Here is a 22,342-nt window from a genome sequence, read left to right on the forward strand (position 1 = left end):
ATGATGTCAAAATTAACCAAACACAAGATTTCTTCAAATATTTAATCAGTCTGGATACCTCTGTCTTCCAACCCAGTTGGGTAAAAATTCTTAAGAAAGCATGAATAAGGGGTCATCATAAAAACCAGGCTAAGATGGAGGGAAGACTAAGGTTGGGAAGACAGATCATAACATGTATCTGAGGCCTTTTCGAAGGAACTCTACCACTTTAAAAACTCAAAATGCACAAGAAAAGGTTAAACAGTCATACAAATTTTAAGAACAATTAAAAACTTCTTTTATGCTGAACATACCAGATGTGGTTTTAAAATAGACTCTTTAAAAACCTTAGATCCTGCTGTGGTGTGTTTCCACATAGCCTTCTCTGCACACGCAAGAAGCAAACTAGCTATATCCAGCCTTTCCCATGAGCCCATGGGGGCTTTTGCAAAGCAGCAATGCAGCAAGAGCTGGAGGAAGGAGCAGAAGAGACGAGAGCAGGCTGATCAGTCTTTGAACACAGACTCAAACCCCAGCAAACCTAATCTGTTGTCTTTGAAAAAAGATGGAAATAAATGGAAGGCCTTGAAGAGTCACTGGCACCCTCACCTCAGGGGGGCCAAGGAGAATACTTTTGGATAACTGCATCGTGGGAACTAGGGGCAGGGTGTCCTTCAGAGTGACAGTTGGCAATAGTACAGGTAGGGGTCAGGACACTGGGCTGATGCCCCAGGGAGATGTTCAGCAGGAAAGGTGCAATGTCCGTCTTGCTCTCATTCTTGCTGGTTTCCTCCTCCTATCCTTTGGTGCTAGTGAAAGGCAGTGTCAGAGGCCTTAGCCCGAGGCTCAGAACGGGTACTGTGACACATATATCCGCAGTCGGATCACGGAGCTGCCTCTGAAGTTGATGACAGTGTTGACAGTGATCATCTCCAAGTCCAGCTGGATGTCCCGAGGCCCTTTGATGGGGCGTGTCATCACCAGGGTGGCACTGATAGGCCCTGTTTGCTGTGGACAGAACGGGGGTGGGGACACTAGTTAGAAAAGATATGGTGTTGACAAAAGGGATGGCTAGGGGAACAGCAGCCTGAGCCAGGATGCTCAGTCTTGCCTACTTCAGTGTCACCATGACCGTGGTGTCATCCATGCTCCTCAGTGGTGCTGAGCTCTTTCCCAGCTTTGCCCATTCTTTACCTGAAAGGTCATTTCCTAAGGCAAGCCTCCGCTGACCCCACCCCCACCCCTGCAGGCCCTTAACTTTGCACATGAGAGAAAGGATTTATTACTACATATAGTTGTATATGCTACTGCCTTGGTCCACGTCTGCTGTCAAGTTCCCTGCTAGACAGTGCAAACATCCCTGACATAGCATGGTACCATTGTTTAGAAAATGCCTTCCATATCTGTGGGTTCTACATCCTGAGATTCAACCAAATACAGATTTAAAATATTCAGGAAAAAAAAATCTGCACCTTTACTGAGTATGTACAGACACTTTCCTTGTCAGTGTTCCCTAAGTGAAACAGTCTAACAACTACTTGCATAGCAATAACATTAGTAATTTCCAAACAAATGACATCAAAAATCACCTGAGCTCCTAAAACGATGCTGATGATGATGATAATAAATAATTCCAAGAGCCATTTCAGGATTTTCTAGTTATTGTGGAAGTTTAAATAAGACTAATGCTTGGTCCCCAGGTGGTGGAACTGTCTGGGAAGGATTAGCAGGTGTGGCCTCGTTGGAGGAGGTGTGTCACTGGGAGTGGGCTTGGAGAGTTCAAAAGCCACTCTGTTCCCAGTTAGCTCTCTCTTCCTCATATTTGTGGATCAAGATGTGAGCTCTCAGCTACTGCTCCAGCATCGTGCTTGCCTGCCTGCTGTCATGCTTACCACTGTGATGGTCATGCACTCTATCTGCAACTGTGAGCCACAAATTAAATGCTTTTTTAATAAGTTGTCTTGGTTATGATGTCTTATCCCAGCAATTAAAAAGAAAAACTAAGACAAGAACATTTTTAGGAAAAGTGAAATCTGTTAAAAGCCAACCTCTGGGCACCCATAGTCTCCTCCAAAGTCACCCTTCTGTGACCCTATCAATGAGATCCTATTGAAGTCATGTGAACTTTTCTCTAGCACAGAACCTTCCTAGAACTTCCAAAGTGGCATCCAAGAGAGGGTGCTAGCATCAATTGGGTACCAAGTGGGGGCATGCTCCCGTTCTTTCTTATATATGTCTACTTATTCAGTTCACCTCAAGGGCCTTGGATTAGCAGCATCAGTGTCTATAGATACAGTCAGAAATGTGGACTCCTGGGCTCCACCCAAGCTCTATTGAGCCAGAATCTGTAGCTTAACAGGGTCCCAGGTGATTGGTGGACACACAAACAATTGAAAGGTGCTGATATAGAAGCACTGGATCCTGGGGGTTGGGAGACAGCTGCCCTTACATAAAGACTATCCTAAAGATATGTCTCATTATTCCATTCTGTAAACAAGCAAACTGGGGACAACTGGGTTAAATAATCGCTTGGGGTCATCCAGGGGTAGAGCTAAGGACTTTCATTTGAATTTTCTGCCTGGGTGCAAACCTCAGCTCCTCTTTTCATTATTCAACAATTATCAGAAGAGACTATGGGCTTTGAGTGTTCTCCTTAGTGATGTCCTAAATCTGTGAATTCCAGGGCCAGTGAAACACACAGATACAGGATGTCTGCAGAGGAAATAGCACAGGGGAGAACATGGATAGGCTGGAAAATAACTTCCCAGAAGCTGCAGTACCCAGAAAAATGAAAGGAACAGTCTCCATGAAATCAAGGAACTTGGCCCGGATAAAGTCATATAAGGCATTTACTTTGCCTCCATAAAGGGAAGACTCCCCATAAAGTTTGGCACCTCCCCTAAGAATGGCCACTAGTATGACAGAAGTGAGGCTGGCAGACAGGTATGGGCTAAGCAGTAGACCTGCCTTGTCCATCAGGCTATCAGCAATTATAGTCATGCAATTTCCTCCTGGCACTGTCTCTCTGTATTCAAGTCAGCACCCACGTAATCAGTATCTCTGTGTGCAGAGGATCTCTCAGACTTCCTTCTTGACCCTTTCAAAATATCAGCACCCAGGGCCAGGACTTCAGCAGGGACAGCCATGCAGGGAAATGGCCACAGCGTCCACATATTCATTCATTTTTATCCATTTGCTTAAACAAAGGCTAAGGGTATTAAGGACCTTAACTTGTAGGTGGCTGTGAGGAGAGCAATTTGCAGAGATGCGTATCTGAATGGGGAGTGGAGCAAAGAGAAGCTGCTAGGCTATTCTTTTGAGCAATGTCTTAAATGTTTTAGGTAGTGCTAGACCCTCTCATCTAGAAGCAACTTTGGAAGTCATGAGTTCAGATTCTGGTAGGACCAGAGCCTTTGAAACCTGATAAAGGTTTGCTCACAGCACCTGGGAGTACTCAAGTGCCAGCCAGGACTGAAGACAGCCACCACTCCCACCAAATTCATCTTTTCAGGCATTACTGAAATACCTGCCCTAAGAATACTAGTCATTAGTAGTTTTGGTAACTACTGATTCAAAACAACAGTGATAATGCTGTGGACATATCTCAGAGATGGAACACTTGCCTAGTATGTATGAGGCTGTGGGTTTGATCCCTAAGATCTTACATACCCCAAAATGATGATCATGAGGCTAGGCATTTGACTATAACTTTAGCCCATTTCTTATTTATCTCTGTAAACAGGTTAAGGGTTATGACCGTTATGACCCATAAGGTCATAAGACTAGTACAATACTAGAAGATCTGACTCTAAAAGGCTTGTTTTCAATCACTCAGTTCTCTGTCTCTCCATTTCCTACCATTGCATGGCATGAATTTGGCTTTGTTAGTTGATTCCCCATGTCTACCTCAGAGTGTGTGCTTGAACAGAAGCCATATCCTGTTGGTGTCTGAATTCAGTGCCCAGCTCAAATCTGCATGAAGGATGCAGGTGGATGACTTAGGAAAGCTGGCAGAATTGACCCAAAGGAAAATGAGCTACACACAGCTCACCTGATCCCTCTCACCATGGACTAAACATAATTTGGCACAGTCTAAACTCTATGATCCTTCTCTTTTTTCTAGCTCTAACTGTGCCTCCAAGCCCCCTAATAAAAGCCAATCCAGGCTTCTGTGCAGGGCTCCACTCTAGAAAGACTGCTCCCAGGGTTTGTGGTAGGACTATGCCTGTGCAGATGCATAGGTATGCATACATATGTATGTAACTTGTAAAATGAGTAATGTGTGTTTGCATGCACCTGTGAGCAAGTATATATATATATATGTTTGCATGTGGATGTGGATGTGCATGTATGATTGGCTGAAACTGTCTGTGCTGCTCCCAAGTGCTTCTTACAAAAACCAATGAACCTCAGTATAGAAGAACCTGAATGGCCACATGATGCTCCACCCCCCTGGGTAGCATTCCCAACTTTTTCAAGGTCTGGGAGGTCATGGCAGTGGCAACAGCAGTGTCTATATCGATAGTTATACACTGATTGAATGCTTTCTATTGCTACATGATGCTCTTTTGAGATCCTAACACCAGGGGCAGGCAGAAACTTGACACTGAAAGAGCCTGGAGGTTGTCGCTTCCATGTAAGTCATCAGGGGCTTTGGTGAAAGAGAAAGGGACAGTAGGATAGTAGTCAGGGAATGTCCCTAGAGTCCTACAGAAGCAGGCTGAGGTGTCACCTAGGAGTGCACAGGTTTGAGGCAACAAGGAAGAGAATGGGCGCAGTGCTTGACAGTTTCACACCCTTCAGCCCTGCACATGTGACAAAAAGTCCTTCTGTGCTCCAGATGCTGTACTAAGTGAATGACTTCAGCTAATCCAAAAGTCAACGTTAGGATCTTTTCTAGAGATCAGGGAATTGAGACTGACAACATGCCCAAGATCACAGGGCTGAGAGAAACTGGAGTTCACCAAGGTATAGTACTCAGCCTGGCCCACAATAAATATCAGTGAGTGGCCCCTGGGGAGGGTCCCCTGTTCTGGTCCCTGGTGCAGTCTTGGGGACTTTGGCTATCTCCTCCATCCTTTAGTTTCTTTGGTCATTTTTATGACAGGCCTATATCCCTTTGTCCCTTCTATATCTCTTCTGAATAAAAATGATAAAGCTTGCAGGTCTTCCTTAGCTTTCTCAGAGAGACACAAGCTACATTCCATTTTGAGCTCAGTGTCTTGTGTTCCTTAGCTGCTGTGACAGTCTGGGCCCAGAGGAAGTTCTAAGGAATAGGGTCTCCCTCCTGTCCACTCCATCAATAGGACAAAAGTCTTTTCCCATATCCCTGGGTACCTCTCAGGCTGATCACCAGAGTGACTCTGGAGCCTGGGGGATTTGACTGGGTGGTGTTCAGTGGACTGACCTGTTGCCTAGACAAGATGGCCTCTACAGAACTCCTGTCCTGCTTAGGGCTGAAGGGAAACTCAGGCAGGAAGAATCAGTGATGGAGTCTTAAATCCCTAAAGGGGAGAGCCATCTCTTTACTCTGTAACTGGGATGCCTGTGTCTCCAGATGAAGGACACTGGTGGCTTGGCAGTAATTGAGAGGACAGTCAGCCCACCAAGACTTGGTAAGGGCAAGTTTCTGACAGACACCAGTGCTTATGAGCTCAAGAATGATACACACACACACACACACACACACACACACACACCACTCCATCTTTTTCATCTTTCGGAAGGTCCTCTCACTTCTCATGTCAGCTTCTTTCCAAGCCTTTGATTCTTCTGCTTTGGTCTAAGCCAGCTCTAAACCAGTTCCACAAGTCACACATGACTTGATTCTGTGAGGATATCACTGACAGTGGATAATGTTAGTGAGACTAGTCCTGAGATTAATAGCCCCAGGATTAATAGTCCTTTCAGGCAAGGACTGAAAGATTCTGTCAAGGGGTTGGGGAAAGGCATGAAGTACAGAGATACAGCTCTGTCACAGGCCCTTGCATAGGTCTCAGGTCAAGGGGGTAAGATGCCCATTGGCCTATCCTTCTGAGTATAACTCCCTATGGTGACATATATACTCCTGGGTTCAGTGGGTCAAATTGTGACCCTAAAGACAGTTAGGTCCCAATCCTGGCAAAGTGAGGATGAGATTAAGGTCTGAACCCAGGGAAATGGGTGTTCCTAAGTCAAATCACAAGAGTCTCCATATGAGCATGGCAGAGGGCACTCCGCCATATGCAGAAGAGGAGGCAAGAAGGAAATGCATAAGTGATGCTGGAGTGATGTGGCTATAGTAAGGATATGTTGGCCAGTTTTACATCAACACAACACAAGCAAGCATCACTTGAGAGGAAGGAGCCTCAGCTGAAAAGATACCTCCATAATATTGGGCTGTAGGCAAGTCTGTAGAGCATTTTCTTAATTAATGATTTATGGGGAAGGACCAAACCCCATAATGGGTGGTGCCATCCCTGGGCTGGTGGTCCTGGGTTCTATAAGAAAGCAAGATGAGTGAGCCATTAGGTGCAAGCCAGTAAGCAGCACCCCTTTGTGGCCTCTGCATCAGCTCCTGCCTTTAGGCCCCTACCCTGTTTTGAGTTCCTGCCATGACTTCCTTCAGTGATGGACTATGATATGGAAGTATAAGCTGAATAAACCCTTTCCTCCCCAACTCACTTTGGTCATGTTGTTTCATCTCAGCAATAGAAACCCTAACTGAAACACAGGACATGAGGCAGCCACCAGAAGCTAGAAGACACAGGAAATGCTTCTCCTCTAGACATGGGACAGCCCTACAATGCTTTGGTGTGGATGCAAATAATTTAAGATACTGTGGTTTTCAAGACTATGAAGAAATAGATTTCTGTTGTCTTAAGCCACCAGGTTTGTGGTCACTTGCTACAACAGCCACAGAACGGAATATCTTGGGCCCTTCTGGTTGCCGTGTGTGTGCATATGTTTGTGTGTGTGTATGGATTCATGTACATGTAGGTGTTGTGCATATGTGTGTACATGCATGTAAAAATCAGGGGTCAACATCAAGTGTCTTTCTCTTTTTCAGTTGCTTTTTTTTTTCTTTTGAGACAAGGTCTCACTATAACCCTGGCTGGCCTGGAACTTGTTATATAGACCAGGCTAGCCTGAACTCACAGAGATTCACCTGTCTCTGTCTCTACTATGATGAGTTCTGGGATTAGAGATATTTGCCACCAAGCCTCGTTCTAGTTCTTTTTTGAGATAGGGTCTCTCACTGCGCTAGAAGTTCACCAATTCAGCTAGGCTAGCTGGCCTGGAAGTCCCAGGGATCCTCCTGTCTCCACCTCTCAGAACTGGGATCTTAGGAACACATTGCTCTGGTTCACCACTGAAACAAGTTATCTACAGATGAAGCTCTAGAATCTTCCCCCTGGACAAGTGCCTACATACGTGATACAATATGACAAAGATCAGTGGTCTATAAGGAGGTAAGTCACTCTTCTTTTTAGCTAGCATGTAAGTACTACAAGAGTGAGGGTTTGAGGTGGTTTGTTTGTTTGTTTGTTTGTTTGTTTGTCTGTTTGGTTTTGGTTTGGTTTTTTTTTTTTGTTTTTTGTTTTTGAGACAGAGTTTCCCTGTATAACAGTCCTGGCTCTCTGGAACTTGCTCTGTAGACCAGGCTATCCTCGAACTCAGCTTCTGTCTCTTGAGTGCTGAGATTAAAGGTGTGCACCATCATGCCTAGCTGGGGTGGTTTTTGTTTTTGGTGGTGGTTTTTAAATGCTGTATTCTCAGCTTCTAAACATGCATAGTATGTATATAATATACTTGTCAAGTTAGTAATGAATGAATGTGTAAGCAAAGGTGTGCAGTCTCTTCCATAGGTTTACACTAAGACAGTGTCATGGCCTAACTTCTCGTTTCACAGAGGAGGCTCCTGAGACACATGAAGGAAAAGCACATTTCACAAGACCATGCAGAAAGTGATAGAAGAGAGACCTTGAACCCTGAACTCCTATCGCTTTTCTGCTTTCCACACTTGCCCCTCTGGTCTATATCCTTAACCCTGAAACATGATTGTAGACTACACCACACAAGGCTGATATTAAAGACAGAAACCACTAGGCATCGAGTGACCGAGGAAAAAGGAAGAGAGCAATAGAATGAAGACACCATTGACCTCTGGCCTTGATATGCATACACACACACACACACACACACACACACACACACACACACACCCCACAAACAAAAAGAGAGTGGCCTTTGCTAAAGATGGCAGACATTGTTAAAGATGGTGGCCATTGTTAAAGATGGCAGGCATGGCTCACACTCCCTCTTACCCGCATGTAGAACTCTCGACCCTCATTGCCAGATTTGATCTGGAAAATATAATAGGCGCCAGGATAGCGGGTTGTTGCTTGCATCTGGAAGATGTCAGCAGGAACAGAGCGTCCTGACACTACATCCATGTCCCGAAACAAGATGGTAAAGGGCTGGTCTCTGCAGCCAGTATTCTCAGCAGGACACATACAGCGGCTGGTAGGAGAGAAATCATGTGAGTGCTCAGGGAATCCTTTTCAGGCACTAGCTGTGCCTACTCCCTCACTTAAACCCCTGGAAACAAAGCCATGTCATTCTTACCACCCAGTGGAGCAACTGGGGAACACCTCCACTCCTGGTTCTCATCTGAGAGCTCTCTAGAATGTAGATGAGATAGATCTGTCTCCTAGACAGTAGCCTTCCCTGGCATCAGATATTCTGGCTACTAAAGGATTTCATTGGACCTCTGGTCATCAGAACGCTGGGACATTCTCCAGTGCACTTCACATGTGTTGTGTATTTAGACATGTGCTGATGGCCATATAGTCCTCGCTTCCCAATCAAGGACGGTCACTGAGAATATTTAAAGTGGAGGCTGGAGAGATGCCTCAGCAGTTAAGAGCACTGGTTGCTCTTCCAGAGAACCCGGGTTCGATTCCCAACACCCTCATGGCAGCTCACAACTGTCTGTACTCCATTCCCAGACATGGCAGCTCACAACTGTCTGTAACTTCACTCCCAGGGTGATCTGATGCTGGCTTCTGGCTTCTTCAGGCACCAGGCAGACATATGGTGGATAGACACACATTCAGGCAAAATACCCATACTCATTTAAAAACTTTTAAGAATATGTAAAAATGAAAATTATATTAGACTGATGGTTCTCAAGGGTCCTTCACACTCTCTATTACACTCAGCCCAGTATGTGTGGACTATAATTGAATCTTTTTATCCAGTCTACAAGAGCTCAGAACTCACTGGACACTTCAGAAATTCAATATTAAGTAACATCATGACCTCAAGCTATTTACCTTCCAGTAGGAAAAATACAAATATTTAAACACAAGTATTTCTAATGCGGAGCAGATAGTTTCAAACCCTAGGAATAACATAAACTAACAGAACCGTCGGCATCTGTTGCCAAAGAATGCCTGCTGGAGACTCCTGCTGACTTACCCATCTCTCCTCCCATCCTTCCTCCAGTCCGCTTACTGAGCAGAGTTCACAGCAGGAGGCACATGTAAAGAGGCTTCTGGACACAGGATTTAGTTTGGAATTGCAACTAACAGTTTTTGCAAGTAGAAGGGATGTTAGGGAACAATGACCTAGAATCAACAATGTTGACACCTCAGTGCTGGCCACTGGGTCAGGTGTCTCCTTCTCTCACCGGGGCCTCGGTGACGTCCTCCTAACAGACTGCCCTTTGTCAAACTGAGTTAGACTCCATCTGTCCCCTGCACACTCTTCAGTGGCCCTTCAGTGGTGCTTGAATGAAAACAAGTTTTAGCCTCTGTGGGCCTCTGTGAGCCTGCTGGGTCTGCCTACCCCACCAACTGCTCTAAGGCTTCTTCAGGCCGCTGTTCTTCACACCTCCCTACGCTGCAGGAGCTCAACTTCTTGGATTCCTCGTAGGCTTAAAGGCCACCCTTGCCTTAGCTGCCCGTGTACATGCTGTTCCCTTTGCTCTTCCAGTCTCTGTTCAGTTAAGGTCAACTCAACTTCCAGCCCTACCCAAAGGTCATTTTCTCAGTGGCCTTTAGATTCCTGGAACAGGTTCAGTCTCCTCTTTCTTCTACAAACTCCTTACTCAGTCTATCATTATGTATCCACTCTTACACCAATTTGTTTAATGTCTTTCTAGACTTTTGGTAGGTCTCAGGTAGTCCACATATCCAGAAAGGAGCTCAGAGAAGGGTTTCTGGTTAAAAACAAGCCAGCATTTCTCAGGAACTTGTGGAACGGGTTTTGCCTCCCCCAAAGGAGTCCTTCCTTGTCCTCGTGATTTGCCCACTCCCTGCCGCTCATGCTTTCTCTCACACTTTCTCCCGCTCTTTCACTCGCCCTTGCTATCACCATTATTCTCTCTCACTATCTGGCTTCCCTAGAACTGGCCATGTCCAACCTGTTTCTCTTTTCTCTCTGCTCTGGACCCTTCCAGATGTCTCCGGATGTTTTCTCTCTGTTATTCACAATTAAAAAAAAGGTCCCCCTAATGGAGCAGTTGTGGCCGCAGTTTATCATTCTCGCTCCCATACAAGCTTAAGCTCCACAAGAGCAAAGTCACACCACCTAGCCCAGAACAGGGGCACCACTCACAGTTAACAAGTCAAAGACTACAAAGAATCATCAAAGTATCATGTTGTTAAGGCTGCATCAAAACAGCCAAGTCCCAGCAGCCCTGGTGCCAAACTGATCGCATTAAAATGTCACATGTCAGAGGGAAAATAATTGTTTCCTAAAAGAAATTTGGAAGAAGACGTGATGGCTCCCAGCTGAAGAGGATCGTGAACAGCTGGGGGAGAGGCACCAACTGAGCAGAGATCTAAAAGATGGGCTGGGTCCGGCCACAAGGAGATGGAAGAAATGCCTTCCATCTGGCAGGAAGTATGTGCACAAACGCTGGGAGGCTGGGCCCTCTGAGTGTCGGTCAAGGTGAGAGCAAATCCGGTTCCAGCTGGCAGGAGCACAGGCCACCTGAGCAGACAAGGAGCTGGAAGGGGGTGACCATCACATGGGCCTGGGGCTTTAAAGGAGGAAGTCTCCAAGCTTTTTTCAGGGCAGAGACTTCACTGGTAACATCTGCTCAAGGCTGCCAGTTGGATGGGATCAGTTTCCAGCCAGACAAACCCATAGAGACCCACGCATGGAGAGTAGCCTAATGCTCTGTTGGGCTACTTGGGGATTTGGAATCAGAAACTGAAGATCCCTGTTCTAAAGAATTACTTGGAAGCACAGCTCATAGCAACACATGACAAGAGCTCCAAAGGAACCCCCAATCCTGACTTTGTCATCTTCTTTTGTCCATTTTTTTTATCACAGCAGGAATCACATTGGTAAGCCCTGAAGTCCCTTTGAGAGAAGAATGGAATGGGTGTGGCTGACTCAGTCATTCATCCCCACTGTGAGGGTTTGCAGTTGCTGGGGGACTGGGAGTATAGCAGACTGAGGAGAGGATGGCAGATGTACAAGCATGTGTGTACGCTATGTGTGCTGTATGCTGTGCATGTATGCTCTGCGTGCAGGATGAGGAACTGAGATGGGCCAGCAGAGGGTGGGGTTAGAGTGAGGATAAAGGGAAAGAAAAGAGACACAGGACCCCAGGGCTGGGAAACACATCACGGTGCCGCCATCTTGTTGAGGCTACCTTCTCAACAATATTATTTGCCATTTGATGATTTAGTAATTGATCTGTCTTTAGGACTTCAGAAACTTGACTAGGGCAAGCTAGTTATCCTTGGGTATTGAGAACTCCAGAATTCTCCAGCAGCTTACCACTCACAGAGCAGGACTGGAAATCTGGACTGGAAATCTTCATTTCTCCTGAGGCTTGCCAGAAGAGCAAAATCACAGCCCTCTCCCAGGTTACACTCTTGCATCTGAGCCCACACACTCTAAGATCCTCAGGGGAGGCCTGTGTGCCGCATTTAAGAAGCTCATCTCTGAAAGACCCTAGGTATCTAGAATGTTCATCGGTAGCAGAATCAGATTCATGAATTCTGCCTCTCTACTGGCTGTCTAGATAATCTTTGTATAGTTCTGACATGCATTGGGGAGCAACAGAGAACACTGTACGTAGGCATAGACCCATCTGCATAAAGTAAGAAGCAGGCCAGATCTCCTGACTCCTTGGCTCGAGTAACCTCTTTTACAAGATACTGTCTCCTAAGCCAGGTCCCCACCCCTTCCACTTCCAAAGGACTAGCCTTGACTTACTTATCACCAATCAGCAGATAAGGCTCCTCACAGCGGATGGGGTCAATACATTTGAAGCCCCCTTGTAAATTGTAGCACGTCTGCAGTGGAGTGCATGTGTGGTTTCTATGCTCACATTCATTGATATCTGAAATGCAAGGTGGAGAAGAAGCATGGTGTTAGCCCTGGACCAAGGGGGGTTGGGAGTAGACTGAGGATGAGAGGCCCTTGCATCTTACTATCCAATATAGCAGCCATTGGCTCCACACAGTTATTGGGCACTCAGAATGTGGGGAGTGAAAATTGAGATGTTTGCAACAGGAAATAGACACCTGATTTCTATGGTTTAGTAAAAAGAAAGAATTTATAGTATTTATCAGTGACTTTTCTATTGAGTACATATTAAAACTACAAAATGTTTGGATCAGTTGCTTTAAATAAAATATAGCATTAAAAGTAACTTCATCTGTTTGTCTTTATTATTTTTAATGTAGCTACTAGATGAATTAAGTTAGATGGCTCATGTTTATAGTAATTCACATGACATTTCTAATGCCCAGTACCACTGTGGATAATTCTAGTTTGGTGTTGGGATAAAATCAATAATGAGGCAGTCATTCTGCAAGACCCTGGTAGTTATAGTGTAGGACTACCAATCTGGAGAAGACTTGGCCTTTTCATATTCAGGCTCTGGACCCTGTGAGAGACCTAGCAGTCAGTCCCCCAGAATTCAATCTCTAGGAAGTCATAGAAGGCCAGCAGGGCAAGCTGGTCTCAAGGAAACATGAGAAAGCCAACACTGATGCATTAGTGGGGCCTAGCTATAAGAAGCCTTGGTTAGGCCTGAAATAATCATTCTTGGGGTTGTAGAGCTCTATCTGCCTGGAAGGACAGAAAGCAGCTCTCAGAAAGCGCCATCTACCACTCCAGGGTTCACTGTAGACATGTAAGTAGACCAGGTCCTGACCAAAGGACTAGTTACAGGAGAGAGGAGGGAGCCACCCACTCAGACGCCTTGCCCATAGCTGCCAGGCCCCACCACACCCAACCCTGACATCTTCATAAGTTACAAGAACCCACAGAAGGAGACAGGTAGATGACCATCAGAGGCAGCCTCATCCAGCCCCTCTGGACAGTCTTACCCTGGCAGCTTCGGTTGTCATCCAACAGGATGTAGCCTAGAGGGCACGAGCAGAAGTATGAGCCTGGCTGGTTCACACACTCATGTTGACAGAGGAACTCGGAGAAGCTGCACTCATCCATATCTGAGAGCGACAAGGTAGAGTTGGTGTTTATTTTCACAGACTATCTCCAACACCCACTCTTTCCCAAGAGAGACAATGACTTCAAGGCTGTGAGGTTGCCAATTTACTTCTTGATCACCTTTGCTGATGGTGAGCTTACTCCCTGTGAGGTTAACCACTGACACATGGATAGCTCTACTAGGGTGGCAGGAAGCAAGGCAGGCACAATGTCTCTGGTGGCCTGACTGCCTCAGATGTTCCCTGGGACAAGAGATACAGCAGTCTTCAGCCAGCCTGGAACCATCCTGCAGAAGATGACTGGGAGTAGCATTGTCCCAGCGATGCTACCATTAGTCTGCATAGACCTTGGCAACTGACACAGGACCAGGCGTTCCAGAAAAGCCAACTCTTCCTCACACACAGAATTTGGCAATGCAGGCCCCATTTGCGCCTCACTCGACAGGCATGCCAAAGAAAACATGTTTTTCTTGCATTTGTTGTTGTTTCCCGAAAATCGCTTTCACTGGTTTCCCCATGTGACATGTCCTCGGATTACTCTGTAACTCACAGACCACTGGTGGCTCAGATCACCCAGAGAGAGTGTTGGCATGAAGGAGGCTGCTGCTTTGTCTTTGGAGAATCCACATGTCACATGGCCAATGCCTTCTGTGTCCAAGAAGGGAACCTCTCCCCATCTTTCTGAGCTGTCTCCCAGCCATGGGTGAAGGGTCAGTGGACTTATGATATGATCCCCTAACTGGAGTTAGCATACTCCAGTATTATCCAACCCTCCACCAGCTTTGCAGAGAAATCTAGGGACTCTGGCCCCAGTCTATCATAGCATAATGCCATCATTTGCTTCTGTGTAGTTGGCAGTTCCATTAATTCCTTTACTTGGTATTAGTAGTGATGTCTATCAATTCCCAAGGACTCCTTTGTGTCAACAGCCATGTTAAAGGCTCAACCTGTCTCATCGTATTTAATCCCCGCCTCTACCCTGGAAGGTGCTGTGACCATCTGGGTTTAAATACATAAATACATAAATGAATAAATAAACAAACAAACAAATGGGGCTCACAGGGCTTAGGAAACTGGACAAGTTCATAGATCAAATGATTACATATAAAATCATAGATCTGAATGTGGCCTCTCAGTATGACTCCGGTGAGCATGATGAGGTAACATCCTGTTCAGGACCTAATATCATCAGATCTGGGAGGGCCAGTGTGGGAGAAATACATCAGCATAGTTCCAGTGAAGAATGGGAGGAAAACCCCAGCCCTGCTTCTACTGGGTGAAGGAGGGTCACCAACCCACTACACTCTGGTTTGTCTTAGCATCTGCAATTCCAAAATCCCAGAAAGTTTTTGTGTGGTCCTCCCCTCCCCATAAAAGGCCGTGGCTCCACCCTTCACTGAAATAGAAGCCAGGTGTTAGGCAGGGAGCACGCCTTAGGCCATTTTCATTCTTTCTTGTTAAAAACTCCATCTCACTTCTAGAATCAACATGGCTTAGTAAATCCCCAGAGGATGTGAGGACAAGACTTGGGAGGGTCTAGTGCTGCAAAGAGGGGCTACTCCATCTTTGAGAACCAAATAAGGATGATAGTGCCCCAGTATCTAGGGAAAGTGCAGAAAACACATTCCTTAGGCCGGCCACTTCTAGCCTTCTACAAGGCCTGCTGGAGCCAGGACGCCCAGTAAAAATAGTAGAAGGTGGTATCCAGTGACCACGTGGGAAATGAAAGTCAATTAGAGTCAAGTGAGAAAATCTTGCCAAACTAGAAAGGATTTGAGCTCCTCATGAAGCCCAGTCCTTAAAATTTAGAGAAGATTCATTATGTGGTCACGCGCCATTGAGGAACACCAATTTGTCTAGTCCTTATGACCACGCCATGAAGACAGTTATCCATCAGTGAGGAAGCTGAGACTTGGGGCAGCACCCTGGCCAAGGAAAGCAGGGACTAACTGAGGCTTTGAACCCAGCCCCACATGGCTCCAGAGTCCCTACCTCAGTGCCCTGACTATGATCAATAAATGTCTATGGGATTGCAGGTAATTCTGGGAAAAGTACTAACCCCATCCCGCAATGCAAAGCTTTCCACACTTCTCAGTTCTTTGGCCCAGATCCCTAAAGAATGTCATGAGGGGAATTGAAATCTAGGAAGAAAGGGGCCTTTCATGCCTCTGAGTGGGGCTGGTATTTAACCAGGCTGAGGCTCTGGAACTGTTTGCTGTGGCTCCGAGGGCCCTGGCCCTGAAGAGAGGTGGCCATTTGTTTCTGAGAACTCTGTCCCTAGAACATTCCAGTCCCAAGGGAAGCTGGTAAACAAGTCTCATTCACAGCCTTGGTAGGTTCCTGTTACAGTGAAACCCAAGACTGGGAATCTTTCCATTCTTCTGGGTCATTTTTACACCTAAAGTACCACCTCCTTTCATTTTGAAAATTACAAGAAACAAACATTCATGTGGACAGAGCTAATTCACAACTGCAGAGGAGGTTAAAACTGGTGGAATGGCTTTACTTTAATAAAACATTTACAAAGAACAAAGAGACAGAGACAGAGAGACAGAGACATACAGGTGAGCCCATAGCTCTATGTTGTATGAGAGGCCACAGACTAGATATAAATAAATAAAATGTGTTTCTTAGTTTCAATAAGTTCTTACTTTCATAATAGTTTTTTGTTTTTTTTTTAACTATCTAGGAATTTAACACTCTTGGGGGGAAAAGAGGAGGTTAATAAGATAATTACAACAGACTCAGGAAACTAGACTGAGCAGAGAATGAGAGCAATTGGGGCTTGGATGGAATTTGTTTAAAAAAAAAAGTCAACTAAACCACACCTATGTTCTTGAAACACATGGCTAAGATCTCACTCCCTCAATAGTCACGCTTCTACTTACTGATTCAAGACCTGTTTACTGCGTGCTCACTGTGTGCCAGGCCTAGAGCTGGGCTGTGCTTATTTGATGACATTCCCAAAGTACACAAAGTATATGCACTTATAGGTATGATTTATTTACTCAATGTCCTCCTCATCTAGTGGCAAAAGAGATTATTCCGAGATCACTGTCCTCTATAAATATTATCTATACCATTTTCAGGTTTTGGTTCAGTGCTGGGAAAGGACAGATAACTCTCAGACCAACAAGCAAAACTGGGTGAGTTCTCCCTCTCCCCAACTCTATCTCAGATCCAGAGAGAAGCCCTGAGTTTGCATTAAAGATCAGATGACCAGGAAGGTAAGACTGAACTCCACATCTCAGGAAGTGACTCATCTTTGTTCTGTGTGGTTATGTTCCCATGACACTGGAAAATATCTCTAACTAGATACACAACCAGGACATGAGAGGAAACACCTGGGATGAATCCCTTGCCCCAGCCCCGGCTCTCTGGACAGGTGGACAGCTCCAATGCCAAGCTCATTACCACTGCAATGAATGCCATCTTCCTCAAGTTCATATCCTGGGTCACAGCGACAGATGAAAGAGCCATAGGTGTTGACACAGGTTTGAACACAGGGGTTCTCAGTTTCACATTCATTCACATCTGTACAAAACCAAAGCACATCACTATTATCATGACAGAAAAAAAACACAAACAAGGAAACATGAATGAGCAGCAAAATCTAATATCACCAAGAGCCCAGATTCCCAGGTACCAAGGATTCCCCAGCCAGGACCTATCAGATCATGACCTCACACTCTGTGAGACTGTGTTAACTGTCAATTTACTGGCTCCAGTTGAGCCTTCAGGTACATCTGTGAGGGATTATGTCACCTCTGATCATGCCTATGAGGGATGATGTTGAGTAAATTAACTGAAGTGAGCAGCACCATTCCCTGGACTGGATCCTGGGCTGAATAAATGGAGAAAGTGAGTGTGAACTAGCTCTCATCACTCTGTTCTTAACTGTGGGTGCCACATGACTAGCTGCCTCCAGCTGTCGCTGCTGTGACAGCTTTCCCAGCATGCTAGAGTGTAACCTTGAACTGTGAGTCAAAATGAGCTCTTTCTCTCTTAAGTCTATCAGGGTGCTTTATCATAACCACAGGAAAAGTAACTAAGACAGTCTCCAACATGTAACCTGAAGATCTACAGGCTCCATATGCATGCCCCTTCTGGAGTAGCAAGCCACAAAGGAGATAAATGGAACCCACACAGCACCTATGTGGGTGTATACTTGCACCTCCCAGGAAGGCTGCTCTCCCAGATTCACCCACAGAATTTCCATGCAGAACCCACTCTCCCAACTCTAATTTTCTCCTCTCTCACCCTCACTGACTTTGAAGTTTTAGATAGATAATCATGGCAATGCTGAGAATATGTTTATTATGAATGAATAGCCTCACTGATTATTCTTGCAACAATTCTGCTTTCAGACCATTGTCCTCCATTCTGCATGTTACACAGGTAAAGGGGGGCATTATAAAGGGCACAAAGAGTAACAGTGGATGCCTCCTCCTGAGTGTGGTAATGGTTTTATGTCAGTATTGACAGAATTGTGTGCCTACACACAATTACACATCGGCAGAGCTATTTTGATGTTTCTAAAAATTGAGATACATGTCCCAATTCACATTCCAGCAAGGGCCTGGTTAGAACTACGATATAAGTCAGTACTCCCTTCATAATCCATGGGATTCATTCTGTACAGCTCATGGGGGGAGGGGGCAGAGAAGATCCTCTGGCACAGGCATCAGCTGACCATTTGCAAGAACACCATCCCAAGCTTCATATGCCCATGTTTCTAGTTGAGAGAGATTTTCTCCACCTCAAAAGTCCAGTTAAGCCTTTTTAAAGCTCTGAAAAGAGCTTTGAATGTTCTCAGAAGTAAAGGCCTTTGTGGTAAGCAGCTTCTGAGGGGCCTTGCACAGGGGAAGGCTAATCCCATGCCCACAAAGTGCCTGCTTCCTGCCAACTCTGGAGCCCTCAGAGGAAAAACAAACAAATTAACAGCCATAGGAAGGAGCTGGTGAGATACCAGTCTGCCCTGGTGCCCATGCACCCAGCACTCAGGGGAGGCTGGCATCTCTCCATCCAGACTGGGGCAGGGCTGGGCAGGAGAGTGTCCCTGGTGTACTAAACCACATACCAGTTTAGATAGGCCAATGTTGCTGCACATTAGGGCTGGCATCCTTAGTTTCTGGCCAGACACTTGCCACGTGGTGATGAATGAGTTCAATACTGTTTCCATAGCCCAAAGCTACTTTTGAAAGGACAGAAAGGGCTATATCCCTTGAGCCCTAGCAGCATCTCTCTGCTAGATTTTTCCAACGAGTACTTAATCCTGAAGGCAAGGACTGAGGAGACAGTTCAGTCAGCAAAGGGTTTGTTGTGTATGCATGACAATCTGTGTTCAGATCCCCAGCACCCATATCAAAAGTCAGGCATGGTTGCATACCCACCAAGGTAGGCTGGCACAGCTATAAACCCAGCGCTGGAGAGGTAGAGATAGGAGTCTCCCTGGGGCTTAGTGGCCAGCAGTCTGAATCCTGAGGACAAGGTGCCCCAAGCTGACTCACTGAGCCCTTGGCCTTTCTCTCAACTCTGACACCACCAAGCCATCTGACTCTGACTAAATGGCTTCACCTCTGTGAAGTTCAACTTCTTTATCTGTGGATCATGGCCACAAATACTCTCCTGTCTACTTCATAAGACTATTGCAGGGGTCAGTGAGGTTAACAGACACAGGCACTTTGAGGAGACACGAGGTACTACCATTGCAAAAGCTTGACAGGACCCGTCACAGCCTGTGTGACCCATGGGCCCTGCTGATGCAATATCCTGGTGGCAGAGTGCCCATGTCCAAGCTCAAGTGCCGCCTACAGACACTGTGCCAGACTCTGAGGGAAAACCTGGGCTGGCACCTCCAACCCCAGCCTTGGCCCCAAGAAATCATCATCAGCCCTAAGCTGCTTATCTCAACAGCAAGGGAGCCAGGCGCCTGCTCCCTGTTCCAGTGGGAAGGAAGGGCTCTGTTTTATTTATTTCCTCAACCTCTTGGCCCAGCTCTGCTCTCAAACACATACCCATACAAAATTACTGCTTCTTGCAAAGGGAGCCCAGTCAGGGGCTTCTTGGAACAATTAGCAGGACCAGCTTTAAAGGAGAGAGAGCCTCACAAAGAACCCAGGATCAACCCCTTGAATGCTGATGCCTTCCTGTTTATCCAGTGATTTAGATATGGTTAAACTAATGGAGACACAATATCCTCTGAATAGCTGGCCAGGAGCCTGCACGCCAGAACTCACTCAAATGGTGTGACAAGGAAATGGGCCCTGTAAAACCTGGTGGTAGACTCCAACAAAGGCTTCATTCTGTGTCTCTATCCGGATCGGCTAGGGACTGGAGGCTGGAGCCAGAGGTGGATCCCAGGCCAGATCATGACTTACATTCATTCTTTGGGTCTTAAGGCCTTCATTGACTTCCTGAGCGGAAGAAGCCTTCCAATAGGAACCACAATGGACACATAGCTTGCTTTTCTTACTGATCATTATCAGAAACAATCAGGTGAAAACCAGAAAGCACCTTGCTTTTATTCTGCTTTTGTGGAGACTTTTGAGGAGCCAGGGAAGGTAACTCACCCTTGACTGTGTTGAGCAATGGGTGTTCCTGACATAGATCAGAGGAAACATACCTGAGAGAGATCGGGAAATGGCACAGGAAAGATTCTCAGAGTGCCTATGTGTTTGTTTTGTGATTCATCAGGGTCAGAGCTCTGAAAGCCACTCCTGCTAGCAGACACAGAATGATAGGAGGATCACAAACCCAGAGAGTCCTTCTGATGGGTGACTATGGCTCTGCCCTCTGAAATCCTTGGAGTACTTTTTTAGCTGTTTCATATACACCACCAGCTCTAGTTTCAGGTTTCCATAAGCAATGGGGATGAGTGAGAAGTGACTAGGAATGAGGACACACATTAATGGCAAGTGTTCTGCAGACATCAACTGTCAGGCTCCAAAAGTGACTGTGTCTAGTGTTTCATATTGTGTCCAAGTTATCACACATGTCACATACCTTGGCAAGATCTTCCATCTTCATTGAGGGTGAAACCAGGGTTGCATGTGCAGGAATAGGATCCAGGAACATTTGCACATAGCTGCTGGCAGTAACCATAGCGACATTCATCAATGTCTGGAAACAGATGCAGGCAAGGTAAGACAGGGCTCCTCTCTGAGGCCACCATCAGCATGGTACCATTGCCCTCCTCCTCTAGGATGGGACTAGAAAGGGCAGTCAGGAATTATGATGCCCTTTGGATCACAGTGCTCAGCTTCCCTACAATTCTCTACCTCCCCCAAACAGCCTTCCTTCCATTTGAACCTATCATGAAATTTGTGACAAAATTTTTCTGCTTTGATTGGGATATTGCACTAGATGTCTTCTCAGAACTTAACCAACTCAGATTTAATGAAGACTTATGCAATATTAAGGTTCAATGCTATGATTCTCTATGATCTTTTCAGTACCCTGAATATGAACAAGTTAGCATGTAAAAAGAAGTGCTCTGGTGAACTATCTGCCAGCTCCACTGACAATGACTATGTCCAGCTGGCAGGAATAGGATCCCAGGCATCGGGATGAGCTGGGCAGTGCTACAGTAAGACCTATGAACACAACAATGCAAGGATGCTTGTGCTCACCTTGGTTCCTAGCCTTACACTGGAGTGGACACAAAAGTCCAGAAAAATACACTCCTGAGCCATGGAAAGTAGTGATGTGGTGGGGAGTGTATGCTTCTGGCAGAGCTGTGCCTTATAACCTCTCTGTAACATGTGCCAGCCCATGAGGAGCTTGATGTCATTGGGAAATCACTTTATAACATCCCAGGCTAAAAGAGTGATGGGCTGAGCAACTCACTCCTAGTAGGCAGGGTTCCTCCATTGAAACCTGCATTCTCCAGGAGGACAGTGTCCTTACACAGGCTCAGCTGAGACCAGCTGATCTGACTGTGCTCTAAATTCTAATGTCCCCTCGATGGAACCTCAGCTCTTAGAAAGGTATAGGTAGCAGTCTTTGTGCCTTGATCCTTGTGCCCAGTTTCTACTACCTATGGCTAGAAAGAACTCTTCCATCCCCCAGCCCAACCCATTGCCTATTTTTCAGCCCTCACTGGAGTCTGTGTCCTGCCTTGTGATTTTGTTTTATCTCAGTCCCATTGGCTTCTAACATGGCCCAACAACATTCCCCTGAGATGGGCAGCTCCTATTTGAAAAGCCTTTTGGTTTGTATAGTTGCTAATCCTGACCTCTTCCCAAGACACAGCTGGAAATATCACCAATGCTGCCTGGAGAGGCATCAGAGGCAGAGAGGGTACCCTCTCCTTTGGAGTATGTAGGAAGAAAGGCAGCCCCATCCTTTGTTTTTCTGAAAAAAAAGGCAAGGTCTCCAACAGTGCACAGAAGGGACAGTAGGTGGCTGTAGAATGTTGAAAGAAGAATTTGGCCAAGAGAAGGAATGGGATCAGCCAAAATTAAGGAAGGTCCCCTATGTCAGAGGTTACTACTACTGGACCATGTCATATCAGCACATTCTACACCAATGAGCATCCCTCCAACGGTGCTCTGTGGAAGAGAACAACCTTCACAAGCAGAGGAGCAACATCTTTTGGCATTTCTCAGATGGAGAAATCTGCCCTCTAGGTATCAATAATGGACCCATGTACCATGCCTCACATCTCTCTAAGTGCCCTTTGTGGTAAGAAAATATCTGGCCGGGGGAGCCAGAGACATCAATATTAGACCCAATTTGTTTTAAGTTTATCCAAAATGTTCCTCCTCTTTGAGTTTGTCTCCAACTCTATAAAAGCTAGATGACATAATATCTAACATCCTTTCCAGCTCTGGAGTCCTACATAAGAAGTTCCTGTACAAATAACTCTCTCTTGCTGGTCTGCTTACATTCAGACCAGTAGC

The 22,342-nt window shown here is 45.9% G+C and overlaps 1 protein-coding gene across 2 annotated transcripts in view; it reads right to left on the minus strand.

Annotated features, from left to right (window-relative positions):
• Positions 1–236: 236 nt before the first annotated feature.
• Positions 237–22,342, minus strand: part of Fbln5 (fibulin 5) — a 73,051-nt gene continuing 50,945 nt past the window's right edge. For both annotated transcript variants that reach the window (XM_028888269.2, XM_028888268.2), the window contains exons 6-11: positions 20,445–20,561; positions 16,854–16,973; positions 13,320–13,442; positions 12,199–12,325; positions 8,286–8,481; positions 237–987 (exon numbers count right to left, since the gene is read on the minus strand). In XM_028888269.2, the coding sequence (XP_028744102.1) occupies positions 826–987; positions 8,286–8,481; positions 12,199–12,325; positions 13,320–13,442; positions 16,854–16,973; positions 20,445–20,561 (845 nt within the window). In that variant the 3' untranslated portion in view covers positions 237–825. The remainder of the gene's footprint in view (positions 988–8,285; positions 8,482–12,198; positions 12,326–13,319; positions 13,443–16,853; positions 16,974–20,444; positions 20,562–22,342) is intronic.

This window comes from Peromyscus leucopus, chromosome 14 (genome assembly GCF_004664715.2).
Source record: "Peromyscus leucopus breed LL Stock chromosome 14, UCI_PerLeu_2.1, whole genome shotgun sequence".
Lineage (NCBI taxonomy): Eukaryota > Metazoa > Chordata > Mammalia > Rodentia > Cricetidae > Peromyscus > Peromyscus leucopus.